The sequence below is a fragment of the Anthonomus grandis genome, chromosome 15 (genome assembly GCF_022605725.1).
Source record: "Anthonomus grandis grandis chromosome 15, icAntGran1.3, whole genome shotgun sequence".
In the NCBI taxonomy this organism is placed as follows: Eukaryota; Metazoa; Arthropoda; class Insecta; order Coleoptera; family Curculionidae; genus Anthonomus; species Anthonomus grandis.
The window spans coordinates 21,353,913-21,371,767 of record NC_065560.1 but is presented as its reverse complement, the minus strand read 5'-3'; the positions used below and the strand labels follow the sequence as shown (position 1 = coordinate 21,371,767).

General features: G+C 35.0%; 2 protein-coding genes across 3 annotated transcripts in view; one reads left to right on the top strand and one right to left on the bottom strand.

Moving 5' to 3' along the window:
• The window catches only part of LOC126744869 (uncharacterized), a 539,903-nt gene that overhangs the window by 472,457 nt on the left and 49,591 nt on the right, over window positions 1-17,855 (bottom strand). The window lies entirely within an intron of this gene.
• Window positions 8,177-10,676, top strand: LOC126744879 (uncharacterized). Its single transcript, XM_050452451.1, has 3 exons — window positions 8,177-8,452; window positions 8,508-9,415; window positions 9,802-10,676. The coding sequence occupies exons 2-3, from the start codon at window positions 9,238-9,240 to the stop codon at window positions 10,599-10,601; spliced, it is 978 nt and encodes a 325-aa protein (XP_050308408.1). The 5' UTR covers window positions 8,177-8,452; window positions 8,508-9,237; the 3' UTR covers window positions 10,602-10,676.

Here is a 17,855-nt window from a genome sequence, read left to right as displayed (position 1 = left end):
TTTGTGTAGCACTAAACGACGGTGTTTGGTCTTTTTGGTTTATATTTATTTATTTTATTTATTTATTGAGCTTTATTTCCAACAGGTTACATATACCCAGTTACAGGAAAATCAATTAAATATATAAATGTACGAATGCATGAATTGTATTAGATTCATGCAAATAAACTATAAAAGAACTATATAGAATTGCTATATAATAAAAAAAAAAAGTAGTGAACTTGAGAAAATAAATAATAAAAAATCAACACTAAATTAGGATAAGAATCAAGAATTAATTTAAATCAAAAGACCAAAAAAAAAAAATGAGTAAATAAATGTATTCAAGCTAAAAACTAAATAACCTAGCCTTCCCCACCGACCATACGCAGGTGATTCAAGATAAGTGCCAAATCGTCATGGTGAATGTCACAAGAATCAGCAATAGTATTAAAGTTTTGACACATAAAGTGAATAGGACTCTGGTACAGAATGTTGGACCTGGCTGTGTCCAAGTTAAAAGCTGGACACTGTCTGGATCCTGGGCGTGGTATATGAAAGCAAATCCTTTGCAAAAGGGATGGGCAGTCAATTTTATGGTTAAGTAAATTAAACAAGAATTTCACCGAATGCATTTCTCTCCTCTTCGCAAGTGACCGTTCAGTATATCTAGAGAGCAGCAGGTTATGGTCAAAACCCCTTGGAGGATAGACTCCATCATCCTTAAATGCCAAACATTTAAGGAATCGCCGTTGGACTGATTCTAATAGGTGAATGTGCTGGTTGTAAATGGGAGACCAAATGAGGGAGCAGTAGTCCAGCCTGGATCTAACAAATACATAGTAGAGCGTTTTGGCAGTGGCAGTGTTCAAAAAAAGTTTGCAATTTCTAATAATAAAGCCTAGCATGCGAGTAGCTCTAGAAACAGTATCTTCGATGTGGGGGATAAAAGAAAATTTTTGGTCAAAGGTGACTCCAAGATCCTTGAAACAGGTAGACCTTGCCAGAGACTCTCCATTAACTGAGTAATTAAAGGCAATTGGACTTTTGATACGAAAGTAGCTGGCCGCATTACACTTGGAAACATTAAGGTTAAGCCGGTTCAAAGTGCACCAATGGTGTACAGTATTGATGTTCTCTTGCAGTAGACCACAATCTGCTATAGAGTCAATCCTATGGAAAAGCTTTAGGTCATCAGCATATGCTAACCGAGAGCAATTGAGGGTGGAGATCAAGTCATTAGCGAAAACGTTAAAGAGAAGGGGGCCCAAGTTAGAGCCCTGAGGAACTCCAGAGGTGGGTGAAAAACAAGCAGATCTAAAGCCTTCGACCACTACAAACTGAGAGCGGCCAACTAAATAAGAGTTAAGGAGCTTTATCAAGCGATCGGAGAATCCAAACTGGCGTTCAAGCTTATTTAATAGGATGAAGTGGTCAATCTGGTCAAAAGCCTTTTGGAAGTCTGTGCAGATAACATCGATTTGGCTTCTATTATTAAGTGCTTCGCACACAAACTGAGAGAAGAATGCTAGGTTTGTAGTACATGAGCGGCCAGAAACAAAGCCATGTTGATCATTGGCCAGCATGGACTTTACCTTGGGAAAAATTAATTTATAGAGAGCCAACTCGAATAACTTTGAGAAATTGCACAGAATGGATATAGGGCGGTAATTCTCTATTGTTCCAGCATCGCCCTTTTTAAAGATAGGGCAAACTTTAGCTTGCTTCCAGATATTGGGAAAAATACCTGTGTTAAGGATCAGATTAAAAATGTGGAGCAGAGGGTCTGTAAGTGCAACAGAGCAGTCCTTAGCTAAAAAACTAGGAATTAGATCTGGGCCAGAGGTCATTTTGCTTTTGAGACACTTGCTCGCCATTATAATGTCGGTAGCCGCGAGCGCGACGACGTCTATGCAAGTTAAGGGAGGTTCAGAGACGACAGGATGATCGCTGGGAAGTGAGTTCGTGTATACACTCCTGAAATAATCTCCAAAAGCGGACACAATGCTGTCAGGCGTATTGTATGATTGGTTAGAAAGCTTCATTGAGCCGGGGATTTGAGACTGATTACGTTTGCTTCGAATAAAAGACCAAAATTCACTCGGATCGGAGGTTATTTTGTTCTCAATACTATGGATGTACATTTTGTAGGCTTGTGCAGTTAGAGCTTAAATTGTCTTGCGCAGAGATCTAAATATCTCTAGATGATGTTTAGACTTGGAAATCTTAAAATCACGAAATGCTCTTTCCTTTTTATATATATTACGAATTATGTCCGCCGAAAACCAGGGAGGGAAACGTCTTTTACGTTTTACCTTGAAGGGTACCGCTCTAGCGAAAGTGTTGTTCAGTATATCATAAAAAACATCACATGCGGAGTTGACGTCCTGCTGCACCATGACAGGCGACCAATCAGTATCTAGCAGCAGCTGATACAAAAGCGGAAAGTTAGCCTTTCTAAAATTAAATTCCTTTATTTCAGCTTTATTAAGGGGTAGGTTATTGAGAGAGATAAGGCCAGCATGGAATTCAAATGACAAAGAAGGATGGTAGGTATCCTCCGGGACAAGAGATGCACCGCTGTTAAGTACAGAGATATTAAAGCTTACAAAGATTAAATCCAAACAGCGAAGATTGTTATTTACCACGTTATTGAATTGCTTATAGTTTAGGAAATCAAAAAAATTACTTAGAAGTTGACATTTACTATTGGGAGCTACCGAGTGTTCAATATAAGTGGGGACATTAAAGTCTCCCAGGATAATCACATGTTCAGAATAGATTACATTAACCATGGAAAAGGCTTCGAGAAAGCGTTCTAATTGCACGAAGTCGATGGAAGGAGGAACGTACAATACAAAAATATACAGTATGAAATTATTAAATTTGACTTTACATCCTACCAGATCGATTTCCGGTATTTCTTGGCTGATCGCAGAGAGGTCGAGGGCTTCCGAGGAGAAGTGGTTCAGAATCCCCAGTAGAACACCACCACCCCTTGAAGCAGCAACAAGGTCAATTCTTCTGTCAGAACGGTACATTACGTATGAGTTGGGAAGGATTTCACCATCAAGTATATCATTTTGGAGCCAAGTTTCTGTGATGGAAATAATATCATAGCCAGAAGTAGACGCAGCACTAAAGCAGGTATTGGTCTTGGAGCGCAGGCCGCGGGTGTTCTGGTAATAGCAAGAAACTAGATTTTTTAAGGAGGGGGAGGTGGTTGCCCTTGGTTTTTTGCCGCTATTGCGGGAATACCATTGATATACTTAATGAAGAGGTTATCCTCACCACGGTCCCTGCGCAGCCTTAGTTCTTCCTTGACTTTATTAAGGTGTTCCAACTGAGCCGGGGTAAGATCAGACTCAATGTATATCTGTTTTCCTGAGAACTTACTCCTGTTCTTCAATAGGATTCCGACATCCCCATGGTTCACCAGTGTGATCTTAACTGGTCTGCAGCCATTACAGTTTGGTTTTCCAAATCTAGACGCCTTGGATATAGGAATATTACGGCCACACACATCGTTAAGCAGAGTAGAGATGTCTGCTGTGAAAGTCGGATCTTCAGACGACTCGGACTTTAGGTTAAAAAGCATTAAATTGCAGTTACGTTTTTGCCTCTCAATAATTTCCTGCAACACAATATTACTAGCCTCGGCGTTTGATTGAGTAAGTTGTGGTTGTTGAGACTTGCCATTGGATGCCAATGGCATCTTAGATGAGGTAACCTCCACCTGTAATGCATCCAACTTTGTTCTGACCCTTTCAAGTTCATCCAGTACAACAGGCAGTTTAGATATTTCAGTCTTCAGCACTCCAACATCCCTTTCGAGTACTCCTACACGATCGATCAGTCCCAGCAGCTGCTTGACGCTGCCTAAGCACTCTTTACAGTAGAAGGGCATAGATCTCTTGCTTAACACCACTGCCCTGATTTCAGTAGCACTTAAGTCACTGCAGCTTTGACAGACCATGCTTCTACAATGGTCGCAAGGGTAACCAAAAACCTCCCCATTTCTTTTAGGTTCTCTGCAAGTAACTGCAGTCTTACACTTAGTGCAAGAGCCAGACATTGCGATATCGGTACCCTCGCCCAGCTCCACTCAAACCACGAAGGCAAGTGGAAAACGCCACTTGTTCGTGGGAGGAAAAACTGTGTCAATATTGCAATCCAACACTACTTAAGGTTTAATGCACAGAGAAAAATAAAAATTAAAAAATTATGTGGTTAGATGCACTCTTGATAAATGACACTGGTTTGTTTTGAATCTAGTACAATCTAGTACATTTTTAGAATCAATTCTAGTACATATGCTTTATGTCAAAAGCACAACGCTGCTCTGGACATGTAATCAGTAGGACTGACTCCCGAAGAAGATGTCGTGTATGTAGAAGTCAAACAATTGATATTTGTGAGCGTTGCACAATTAATTTACACGCTGACTGTTTTCGGCAATATCACTTAACACTATTATAGGCCGTTGATGCGTTTACGCAACACCACTTAGAAAGTAGCAGATTTATTTCTTTTTTGATTTCACATATGTGTTTCTGTAATGTGTTTTCATAATTAAAATATATAATTTAAAAATTTTAAGTTTTATTTCTATCATTGGCCGTAAATCGGTTAAAACCCCCTAAATTTTATTTGCATATCTCGACCGGTTTCAGAGCAATAAATAAATCGTCAATTTGTAAGAAAAACTTTAACAACCCGTATCTCAGAAAACGAAGCATTTGCGGACATACCTAAGTTTATATAGCAAGCTGTCATTATTTTTCCATGCCGAATCACCCTCTGAAGTTTGTCGCACTTATTTACTAACACCCTATACAGGGTGAGTTTTTTAAAGTGTTACAATGCGATATGTCAAAAACGGCTGCAATTTTTTTTTTGACATTTTGGTGACATTTCAAGTATACCGGGGGGCACTTTTTGTGATATTTTTGACATTTGTCCCTTCACCCCCCTAAGAGGGGGGGAGGGTCACTTCCTTATTTTAAATGGAATGACGTGTTTTTTATTCTTAAATACGAATCTACATAAAATATGAAGTCTGTTTACAAAAAAATTTTAAAATTGCTCTGCTGGTTACGGAATTATGATCAAAAATGTTTTGATTAAATTTAAAAATAATTCGAATATTCTACTACAATAAAAACAAATTATTTCCTACTTTTTTACTATTTATCGTCTATGTATTATGCCTAAGGAGCTGTTCGAAGTGACCGCCTTCGACTTCCAAACACTTTCTTATCCTTTCTTGACATGAGTTTCGTACCCGCTGTAACATTGCTGGTGTCACTAATGAACAAGCAAAACGAATCCTGTTCTTCATGTCCTCTGGAGTTGTAGGTGCACTAGCCATTACTTAGTCTTTTATAAATCCCCATAAAAAAAAGTCAAGGGGGGTCAAATCTGGCGAACGAGCAGGCCAGTTGACAGGACCACCTCGACCAATCCACCTGTTTTCAAAAATCTCATTTAAATAAGTACGGGCCTGTATGGCATAATGGGGTGGAGCTCCGTCCTGCTGAAACCATACGTTAGGATTTAAATTTTGGTTTAGTAGACGAGGTAACTGATTTCTTAAAAAATCTGTGTAGACCTGTCCATTTAAATGACCTTGGAAAAAATGCGGACCAATAACTCTATCCTCGAAAATACCACACCATACGTTCACAGACCAGGGATGTTGATATGGTACAGTTCTCATCCAGTGAGAATTATTTGCTGCCCAGTAATGCATGTTGTGCCTGTTTACCTTTTAGAAAAACAAACAACCAAAACTTGAATATGTTCTAATTTAAATAAGTTAAATCTTACCTGCCCGCAATTATTAAAAGAAGCCTCATCAGAAAAAATAACGTTTTTCAAAAAATGGTTATTTTCACGCATTTTTGTTAAAATCCAAGTGCAAAAATTAATGCGATTCTCAAAATCATGTCCGTAAAGCTCTTGATGAAGTGTAATGTGGTAAGGATGAAACTTGTACCGGTGCAGAATTGTTATAATTGATGATTGACTAATTCCAGCATCTAAAGCAAGCCGCCTGGTACTGATTTGAGGATCAATAGCTACTGCTCCTAATACAGCAACTGCCTTATTTTCATCTGTTTTAATCCGATTTCGTCGTTTACTTTTTAGACTACCAGTCATACGACTTCTGGTCTCCAGTCTCTTAAAGGCCATATGAGATTTTGGAATATCCGGAAACCTCTCGGCCCACACTACTGCAGCCTCCCTATAATTTTTTCTGCACTCCCCCAAAATTAACAACATATCTACTTCTACACTGTTTCTAAATTCGCTTCCATTATTTTCTTTTTAAACACAATTTACTTGTTAATAACACGTCAAAATTTTTATGTGACACTGCTTGCTATGTTGCCATGGAAATCCTACTGTTACTAGGATTTTCATTTCCATCCATACTAGTAAAATAAACAGTAGGATTTCCATGGCAACCGGCTGTTATTATGGTAAAATATTCGAATTATTTTTAATCAAAACATTTTTGATCATAATTCCGTAACCAGCAGAGCAATTTTAAACATTTTTTGTAAACAGACTTCATATTTTATGTAGATTCGTATTTAAGAATAAAAAACACGTCATTCCATTTAAAATAAGGAAGTGACCCTCCCCCCCTCTTAGGGGGGTGAAGGGACAAATGTCAAAAATATCACAAAAAGTGCCCCCCGGTATACTTGAAATGTCACCAAAATGTCAAAAAAAAAAAATTGCAGCCGTTTTTGACATATCGCATTGTAACACTTTAAAAAACTCACCCTGTATAAGGGGCCCGTACATTTTTAGATTTTTTGTCCCTTTAGTTTCGCAATTATTATTTTGATATAAACTCATTATAACAGGTTAAAAATATAACAATTCCCATTACCTTTTATTTTCGAATATAAAATTTTACTGAACTCGTGTTTAAGTAAAAGCCTGTGTAGTTAATGAAAACGGTAGTTAATTTACTATTCCTTATCACGCTCGAGAGGTCAACGGCTGGAGTTGCATACTGCGTGTCCCCTTCGACCCTCCATTTTTTCCCCAAATGATAAGTTAAAACTACAGGAAAAGGTGACGCACTTATTCTGGGGTCTGACCCTTTAGCAATTTTGCCGTGCATGTACACCTTATCGTAAACGCAAAGGTGGATGTATACAATATGCATGTCACATCAGATATATTGGAGCAAGTCGCCGTAACAGACCTTATGCCTTATGTATATTAGGGCCTTCCCTTTGTATATATGCATACAATATGGTACAATTTTTCACTGGGTCGTCTCGGTTTTTTAATATTATATTTTGAGTAGTTTATTTTTAAATGAGGAATCATACCAAAACATTTTTTCGGAATAATTAAAAGGGCTTAGTTTAAGTAGCTAAAGACAATTTTTTAATTTAGATTATATAGGCACATTTCCCTATATATTGACCCTCGCTCTATAGGGTGAGAGTAAAGAGAAAAATGTATACAAAACTTTTGGGGTTTTACTTAAAATTTTCGAATCCGATGTAATTTTTTTCTCTTTCAAGAAGTTAAACACTCTGTGTTTGACTTAAAACTTCATAATTAAAACGAGAAGAATTTACTGATTTCAAATAAATCAGATTTAACTATACTTTTAATGAAACCATTTTGCAAATATCGGGCTTCTTTTCTCCTTTTTTAAAAATTGGGCCTACTCTACTCTGTATCGATTCCTCTGGCACCTTGGATATACAGGGTGATTCAAAAGTAAGCGGCATCCTTTCAGGGGCGTAATCCTTGTAAAGGGTAATCTCGGTAAAGGGAGCTACGCCCCTTTGAATAGGACCCCTTGAAGACAATTTTTTCTCTTTAACTTTAAAACCCTTTAGAATTAAATTTTATTCAGGTGCGTCACATGCGGCGGTTGGTAAGGGTAAAACATCCCTTTTTCTTTTACTCTTTAGGTTATTGTGATTTTGTTTGAAAATTATAAAATTTTAGAGTCTTATACGTAAAAAAGGTTCTCTTAGTTCAATTCGATAGAGCGTACCATTTACGAGAAAATCGACTTTAAAAATTTTCTGATTGCGTATGTTTAATACATAATAAAATTACTGGATACGCATTTAAAACGAAGTTGGCGGTTGTTTTTTGGTTTTTGGCATTTAAATGACTGATAAATGTCATTGTAAAATACAATTTACTTTGTCAAAGTAAAATTAGTTTAATAGAGTGTTTTACAAATTACTATTTATTATTAATAAGAAGGGCATTGCTTTTGTTGAGTTTGGTACTTTGTGTTTCTAAGTTTAAAAAGCAAACATGGATTTTACGTATCAAGAACAAGCTGATATTCACATTATGTTTGGAAGAGCATTCGGTAATTGTGTTGAAGCAAGACGATTGTATCATGAGGCATTTCCTAATCGACGAGTGCCACACCGTACGGTTTTCGCAAGAGTAGATCGCAATTTAAGGGAAACAGGTAAATTCAAAAATGTGAGTAATATCGCATAATATCTACTTAAATTTTGCTTAAGGAATATTTCAAAGACTGGAAGTTGTTGGGCGACCAAGAAATGCCAGAACGCTAGCATTAGAAGAACGCGTGCTAGATCGTATTGAAGAAGATCCATCCATCTTTGAGCACTCGCATCATCGCAAATCAAGAAGGGTCCTCTCAGTCAACCGTATGGAGAATTTTGCACGATATGTTACTCTACCCTTATCATATTCAACGGGTTCAGGCTTTGGAAGAGCGAGATTTCCTTTCTCGTGTACACTGTAATTGGCTAGAAGAAAACCGCGTTGCTTTTGAAAATTTTGAGAAGAAAATTTTATTTACTGACGAGGCCGGCTTCACAAGAAACGGAATTTTCAATTTCCACAACAACCACCTATGGACGGATGAGAATCCCCATGCTACGGTACAGAAGGCACATCAGCAGCAGTTTAGTTTAAGGGTGGAAACACACGAGGCGGTTTGCAAGCGGTTTGCGCCGCGACGGTTGTCGCGCGGTGGTCGAGCTCGACGCCTCGTTTATGGGACTTGTGAGCTTTGAAACAGACGGCGCCGCCTAATCCCATAAAACGCGGCGTCCGACGCGCGTACCCTGCTCGATACCATGGGCCGCCGGCACGCCGCTTGGTTTTTATTGCTTTAGCGGCACTACCGCGGCACATCATTTACTTATCTTCTGTGTTGCAAACCACACGTAGGGTTTTTTGGTGCGTTTTTTTTTGTGCAGTGTTGAAAAGTGTTCATTTATTATGGAAACCAGGGAATTCAACATAGAAAAATTAATTACTGAGGTTCAATTGAGGCCAGCGATTTGGGATATGCGTGATGATAATTATTCAAACAGAATAAAAAAAAAACAGGCATGGGAAGAAGTTACTACAGAATTTCTAAGCGCAGCTGCTTCTGTTGAGGAAAAAAAAATTATAGGTATGTACATATTATATGCTATAAGTAGGTACGTTTATTTTAATAATAATGGTATAATATACATATAGTTTATATTGATTCGTTTTGCCACTCTAGTGGATAAATATTAACAAAATAATTTGCAAATTTATCTCGGCCATTTAATGCTCTTGGATTCCCTTTGCTAAATGAATCAACTGTCAAATTGTCATGCGATTTCCATCCACTTTTCGGCATTTAAAACTGGAAAAGCCATTTGCCTAACATGCGCCCATAGTGCTTTACAAACTTCTTGAACAATCAAACTTGCTGTAGATTTTCCAATTCTAAATGCATAGAGCAAATCCACAAATGAACAACCAGTTGTTAGGTACCTGAAAAAACATAAAATTTCGTTAATTTTTTAGGTCCTATGCTACAAAAAAAATGGAAAAATGTCAGGGACAGATATTCCAAACACCTTTCCGAAAGTAAAGGCAAATCTGGGCAAGGCCGGAAAGGAAAAACCCCATATATGTGTGCCCAACAGCTCTCATTTTTGTCGGATGTGGTCCAAAGAAGGGCAACAGAGAGTTCGCTCGATGCAACACATGAATTGGCAGCCACAGATGATGAGACTGCAGCCACGCCTCAGGAAGGTACAGATGAAGATGCATCGATAGAGCCACCAGATCAACCAAATACAACCAAGCGGGAATCCCGAAAAAGGCAGCAGCAACAGCATTATGGTGAAGAGCGCATTAAGAAGAAAAAAAATGATTCGGTAGAAACAGTTTTGTGTGAAGCTCTTCAAACACACACCGATATTCAAAAAGGAAAACTGATGAAAGAAAAAGAAAGTGTGGATGATGACAAGCATTTTTTGTTGTCATTGTTGCCATTTTTTAAAAAAATTCCAATTGATAACAAGTTGTTGGTCAGAATGGAATTGATGGCTTTATTAAATAGGCATATTTGTCCACCTCCACACCAACATCATGCTACTACATTCTCCGAACCACCTAGTCACTTCCAACCCCACGTTGAACCACCATCATGGTATACACATTCATTGCCTCCACAGAATTCATTACCACAACAACATCAACCAACTTCAACACCACACCTTCAGAATCAGCCAGGGCCTTCTGGGCTACAACGAGTTGCGCCACCCGAATCCCAATTCTCACCATATTCTCTTGATGGTTCAGAGCATATGAGTTTATAGGCATATAAGTTTAATTTAGTTTTTTTTTGTTTGTTTTTGTTTGTGTTTAAATATATTATATCTATATCTAGTTCATTTTTAGGCGTTTTTTTAAGACTTCCATTGAGTTAATACTATTTCGAGTAGATGTGGAGTAGGTAACTAAATCCTCATTAGGCAGGCAAACGGGGTATAACCAATAATTTAATAAAGACAAAAATTGTAGAAATAGGTATAAATTCATCACCTACTTTAAAGTTATCAAAAGCTTTTCTTGCACTGATATGCTATCTCTCATAATGGTATTAGCTTTTGTACATGGCTCTTGTATCAATAAAAGTAACTCCTGGTATGATTCCTTTGACATTCTGGTGAAATTTAAAAAATTTTCCGGATCTTCACAAATCTCCTTTTAGATGGTATTGAAATATCCCTTCTTGTTTCTTTCCATAACTATGGGATGTATCCATAGCTTACGTTTCGTTCTATTTTTTTTTTTTTTTGGTTTTTTGCGTAATGCCAGTGCCGATGCCGCCAACAAAAATAAAAAATCATCTTCACTGTCGGAGTCCATTTTGCTCACGATAAATAAAAAACTGTGAACTATACGCAAAGCTTGGCAACATCAAACTGATCTTGTAATTTTTCGTGCCGTTCGTAGTTGCGAAAGCCGTCGCGTGTGTTTTAGGTCGAGCGGCGGTCCACCGGCCGCCGTCGCGGCGCAAACCGCTTGCAAACAGCCTCGTGTGTTTTTAGGCTATGTGTGGGCGGGAATAATCGATGGGCATTTAAAAGGACCTGTATTTATGCCGCAACGACTTAATGGACAAATTTACACAATTTTTTTACAGAATGAATTACCACAAATATTAGAAAATCTACCACTTCAATGACGAGCACAAATGTGGTTTATGCACGATGGTGCTTCCCCACATTTTAGCATTCTCGCTAGAGAACATTTAAATAATGCCTATCAAAACCGCTGGATAGGTCGTGGGGGTCCAGTGCCATGGCCACCACGGTCTCCTGACCTAAACCCCCTTGATTTTTATTTATGGGGACACCTAAAACAACTAGTTTATTCCCGCCCTATACCCAATATTGATGTTCTCAGGCAAAGAATAGAGGAAGGATTTCAGACAATTAAAAACAATCCAAGAATTCTACCACGTGTGCACCATAATCTAATAAAAAGATTAAGAGCTTGCCGTGACGCGAATGGTAATAATTTTGAACACTTTCTATAAATTGTTAAATAAAATGTGAGTAAAAAGTGTCTTTTTTGTCGATCGTAATGCAAATTAATTTTCATCAATAAACATACGCAATCAGAACATTTTCAAAGTCGCTTTTCTCGTAAATGGTACGCTCTATCGAATTGAACTAAGAGTACCTTTTTTACGTATGACTCTAAAATTTTATAATTTTCAAACAAAATCGCAATAACCTAAAGAGTAAAAGAAAAAGGGATGTTTTTACCCTTACCAACCCCCGCATGTGACGCACCTGAATAAAATTTAAAAAATTTTAATTTAGAATCTTATTCACAACGAAATGTTTATGCAGTACACCAATTTTCAAAATTTAATTCTAAAGGGTTTTAAAGTTATAGAGAAAAAATTGTCTTTAAGGGGTCCTATTCAAAGGGGCGTAGCTCCCTTAGGAAGCAATTTCGAACCCATATTAATATGAACTTTTTGCCTTATTTTTATACAAGGATTACGCCCCTGAAAGGATGCCGCTTACTTTTGAATCACCCTGTATTATATATTTTGTTAAATAAAATTTGTATTTTGTTTAATAATGCGTCGCCTCGATTGTTTACGACAAAAAAAGTTAGCAATCCAAGCAACACATCATATATTATATCATTAAATATATATTTACTTAACGATTTTTTAGTAAATTTTTGGTTTTGGAATATTTATCAACCGTATATGGTTAAGATATATTTATTAAACTATAGAATATACGTATATCATATACTATTCTCTTTACAAAAGGACGAAAATTACGACATTTAAAAAAATTGACACGGGATTTACATATCTAGTTTTTAAACTCGACTAAACCTTAAATATTTGATGAAATTCTTCTGATAAAATCACTGCGTTTTTCGTCCATATTATGCAATATCTAATAACGCTGTTTTTATACTAAATATTTATATAATATGCTTTATTGTCAGAAAATTTACATTTTATCGACAAAGCTAAAGGAAAAAAAAATACTCAGACAAAATACACACAAAGTAAATAGGTACATAACAAAACAAAAATACTGTACAAATTGTACAATTTGGTCGAAATACATAAATAAAATAATTTTTATATACAAATATACACACAATTAAATGTATAAAATTGTCAAAAACCTTAGTCTCAAAAAAAAAAACATACAATAAAATAGAACATACAATAAAAAGCAGGCAAACATTTTGCAAATAAATAGGTAGCTAATAACGCCAGTGTGTGTGCTTTAAAGGAAGTGTTAAAAAAGTCTTCTATTGTATATAGGGCTTTTTGTAGTAGAAAAGATTTTAGGGCATTGCGAAAACAACTAAAAGTAGTCATCGATTTTATTACGGAAGGCAAATGGTTATGCATTTTTATTACTGCATAAAGTATAGAGTTCTTTACTAATTCCGACCGTGGAATTGGCAGATGAAGATTATGATCAACGTTCCTTAGTGAATAGCTCTGGGATGGTCTTTCTGGAATCTGCGACACATGTTTGCGGATAAGGCAGATAGATTCAAATATAAATAACGAGGGAAGAGTAAGAATCTTATATTTTATAAAATTTACTTGGCAGTGAGCTCTACTATCAAGTCCTAATAAGTAGCGAAGCGCTTTCTTTTGAAGTTTAAATATACGCTCAAATTGGGACTTGCAGCATGTACCCCAGAATGGAAGGGCGTAACGAAGATGTGACTCAAAAAGAGCATAATAAACTGTTTTGGCCGTGAAAAAGCCTAATTCTCTTGAGATTGATCTTATGGCAAAACATGCCGAGCTTAGTTTTTTAGATAACGTATCTATGTGCAAATCCCATTTCAAAGAGCCGTCCACAACAAGACCCAAGAACTTGACAGACTCAACAACTTCCAAACTGGTATTGTTTAGAAAAAATGGAGGAATGGTCGTTTTATATGATAAGACTTTAGTTTTTGAGAGATTTAGGCATAAAAGATTGGAATCGCACCACGATTTAATGAAGACCAAGTCGTTGGAAATTGTTGTATGTAGTGCCATTGCATTCGGATTGCTCCAAGTGAAGCTTGTATCATCAGCAAAAAGACAGATTTTTCCGCTTATGTTCAGGCTAGCCAGGTCATTTATAAACATCAGAAAGAGCATAGGACCCAAAACGGAACCTTGAGGTACCCCACATTCAATTGGTTTAGAAGAAGATCTTGACGTATCGACCTTTACAAGTTGACTTCTGTTGCACAAATATGACTTAAACCATTGAAGGGATATACCTTTGAATCCATAGTGCTGCAATTTGTTAATTAAAATAATGTGGTGTACGCAATCGAAAGCCTTTGAAAAGTCACAGAAAATTGTTGTATATTAAATTATATCAAATTTAAATAAACAAACTGTGTTAATAGATTGGATAATAACGACGAAACCGGCTGTTATTCATGCGTATTATTTTGGAAAACAATGATTTTTGAAAACAATTTTATACTGGCAAGTTGTCTGGGTGGGTGGGGGGTTAAGGGTAGAGTTACTAAAAAACGTTTTTTTGCAGAAAATAATAGCCTGAGAGAAAAATGCTTTTCAAGAAAATTATAGGTGATAAAAAATCCATAGTTTTTGTATATATACTTTTCTTACATAACCTTAAGGTTTTCCAGTAAAACGTGAAAAACCCTATTTTATTTTTCGAAAACAAGGCGTATGGCTTTGAAAATTACAGTAGTTGTGTCATTTTTTATCACAAATAAGAGAAAATTAAGTTTTTTAAGATTAAGTCAGTTAGTTTTAAAGAAATTTCAGTTTTTTTTTTGTTCTAGATAATTTTTCATTATCTGGGTTCAAAAATACAGATTTTAAATTAAAATTATTGTTATATTTATCAACCGTACGTGGTCAAGGTACATTTATTAAACTGTAGAATATATGTATAATATATACTATTCTGTTAACAAAAGAACTGAAGAAAATTACGGCATTTAAAAAAATTGACACAGGATATACATATATAGTTTTTAAAATAGATTACTACACCTCAAATATTTGATTAAGTTCTTCTGAAAAACTCTGTTTTTTGGTCCATATTATCCAATCTAATAAGGCTGTTTTTATTTTAAATATTTATATATAAAATTATATCTAATTTAAATAAACAGTGTTATTAAATTAAATACTGCATATATATTTTCTGCAAAAAACAATTGTTTTTCATCAACACAACCCTTACCCCCCACCCAACCCAAACATTTACCCAGTAAGAAATTCTTTTGAAAAATCACTAATTTTCGTCCATAATATCCAATCTAATAGCACTGTTTTTGTATCAAATATTTAATAATATACACATATATATAATTTAAATATATATGTATAATAGTAATTATATCAAATTTAAATAAAAAAACTTTGTTATTGGATTAGATATTAACAACGAAACCGGCTGTTATTCATACGTAGTATTTTGAAAAACAATGATTTTTTAAAACAATTTCATACTGGCAACTTGTGTGGGGTGGACGGGACTGTAAGGGTAAGGTTAATAAAAAACGTCTTTTTTACCGAAAATAATCGCCTGGGAGAAAAATGCTTTTTAAAAAAATTATAGGTGATTTTTTTAAGATAAGTAAATTAGTTTTAAGAAAAAATCAGTTTTTAAATTAAAACTATTGTTATATTTATCAACCGTATATGGTCATCATCATATGGTATATCATATACTATTCTATTTACAAAAGGGAGAAAATGACAGCATTTAAAAAAATTTATTAGTTTTTAAATTCGATTACTACTCCTCAAATATTTGATAAAATGACTTCGATATATGCTACTGCGTAGCATATGATATACTTTTCACAGAATCTTATAGTGTAATAATAAAATATATACAGGGAAATCAAGAAAAAGTAGGAAATGCCTTAACGTGTATGAAACACAATAATTATACCAAATAAGATATGCCAATAAAAAAAACTCAAGACTACAAATTGGTTCGAAACTAAACAAGGATTTAAAAAATAAAATTTATTTTAGAAAAATGCAGTGGTGTACTTTTTTTTTATTAAAAAATATTTAAGATAAATCTCTTATGGACGCCACAGGTAAAAATTAATATTTTTCTTGTACGTCGAAAAATGCTCCCTGTTGCATAAAACATATATGCAAATTTAAAACAAAAATATCTACATTGGTAGTAAAATAATTAAAAAACAAATCTTTTTAAAGTTTTAACATCTTGTAGATCCGAAAGTAAGACGTTTCAAATATGCATTAATATAATTTTTTTTCTTACTTTTTGTTAGAGAATCACCCTGTTTGATACTGGTTTTCTATAACTAAATATTCAACGTTTTATTGATAGTAAGTATATTTGTTTATTAAACGCAGTTTGTAAACGTTTTGAAATAGTAAACAATATACCATACTTGAAAACTTAACTTTTATGAAATAATAATTGTATATTATTAATAGAAAATAAACGTGAATAAAACATAAACATATTATTAAATCCGTCAACGTATATCACGAGGACATTTTATCCGATATTTATCGTTGAAGTTCAACCAAAAATGTACATCTGGTGACACCAAAAATATACATTTAATTAACTAACGCTTGTTGCTTGAGAAGTTATTTATTACCAGATGTACATTAATAACCTTTTTAAACATGTGAAAGCACATGTATATCTCTTCCATTTAAGTAAATATACAATTGAAAATAACACAAATATTTTTGAATTGTACGACACTTATTACAAAAGCGACGTGATCTTTATTGGACATATATGTAAATATAATATAAATTGTTTAATATATACATGTTATTTATTAAAACGCGCTGGTCTAGTGAATACTTAATGAAAGATAAATAGTTTGCATCGTTGTACCATTCACCATAAAGCGTTCGCCGTATTATGTGCTCGTTCGAGGTTTAAGCCGCATATTTTGTTTGAATACCGTGATTAGATTTATTCGTTTCATTATCTCGTAAAATGTTAAATTATTCATTATACATTATAGTATTATTCATCATATAAACCGCAGTTTACTGGAGGTTTTTTTTTTTAATTAATAGAGAGAACGTATTTGCTTTGGAATTTTTAACTACCGTTTTAAAACTCATATATGTACATATTTTTATAGTAATTTAGTTTTTTCACTTAAAGCTAAGCAGCTCACATTTGATGTACAGTGGCGGCCAGCTAATTAAAAACGACACAAAATTTAATTTTTTTGGAAAACCATTTTATGCAGTTTTACGAATGATATTTATTTATAAGGGTTAGACATATTAAACACATTCTACCATAAATCAATAGTAATCTATTCAAAAATCTAGGGAAAAAAAATGTTTACAAAATTAATGGACAACAAATTAAAAACGAATTCAATATTTTAATTTTACACCAAAAAAAATCAGTATTTGGTAGGATATCCTTTAGCTTCTTTTATTGCTAGACATCTTCTTTGCATAGATTCTATTAAAGTTTGACAGCGAGTAATTGGGATGGAATACCAAGCTTCTTGAACACCTTTCACTAGTTCGTCCATGTTTTTAAATTGCTTTGGCTAAATTATTCTTTTAAGATCATTCCACAGATTCTCTATCGGGTTGAGGTCTGGACTCTCTGGTCTGGTAATTGAATGGCCGTCGTGTACGGCCATTCAATTACATCAACGACGTTTTGTTCAAACCACCTTTTTACTGAACGTGCTGTATGCTTGGGGTCATTATCCTGTTGAAATTTCCAGGTAATAGGTAATTTTTCTTCTGCATATGGAAGCATCACATTTTCTAATATAGATTTGTATTTCTCCTGATCCATAATTCCATCTATTTTATAAATTGGTCCAACTCCATACCATGACATGCAGCCCCACATCATGATTGAACCACCTCCATGTTTAACAGTTAATTTTGTGAATCTTGGATTTAATTCCTCACCAGGTGGCGTACGAATACGTAAGTACGACCATCCGATCCGATGAGATTAAGTTTTGTTTCATCCGACCAAAGTATATTTTTCCATTGGGTAAGGGTCCAACTCAAATGATCGCGTGCGAACTGCAAT

What these genes read in the sequence shown, in the direction of transcription:
- LOC126744879 (XM_050452451.1), top strand. Translation starts at nt 9,238, where the DNA reads ATGGAAACCAGGGAATTCAACATAGAAAAATTAATTACTGAGGTTCAA. An exon ending in TGAGGAAAAAAAAATTATAG is followed by an intron (nt 9,416 to 9,801) that starts GTATGTACATAT and finishes TTAATTTTTTAG; the next exon opens with GTCCTATGCTACAAAAAAAA.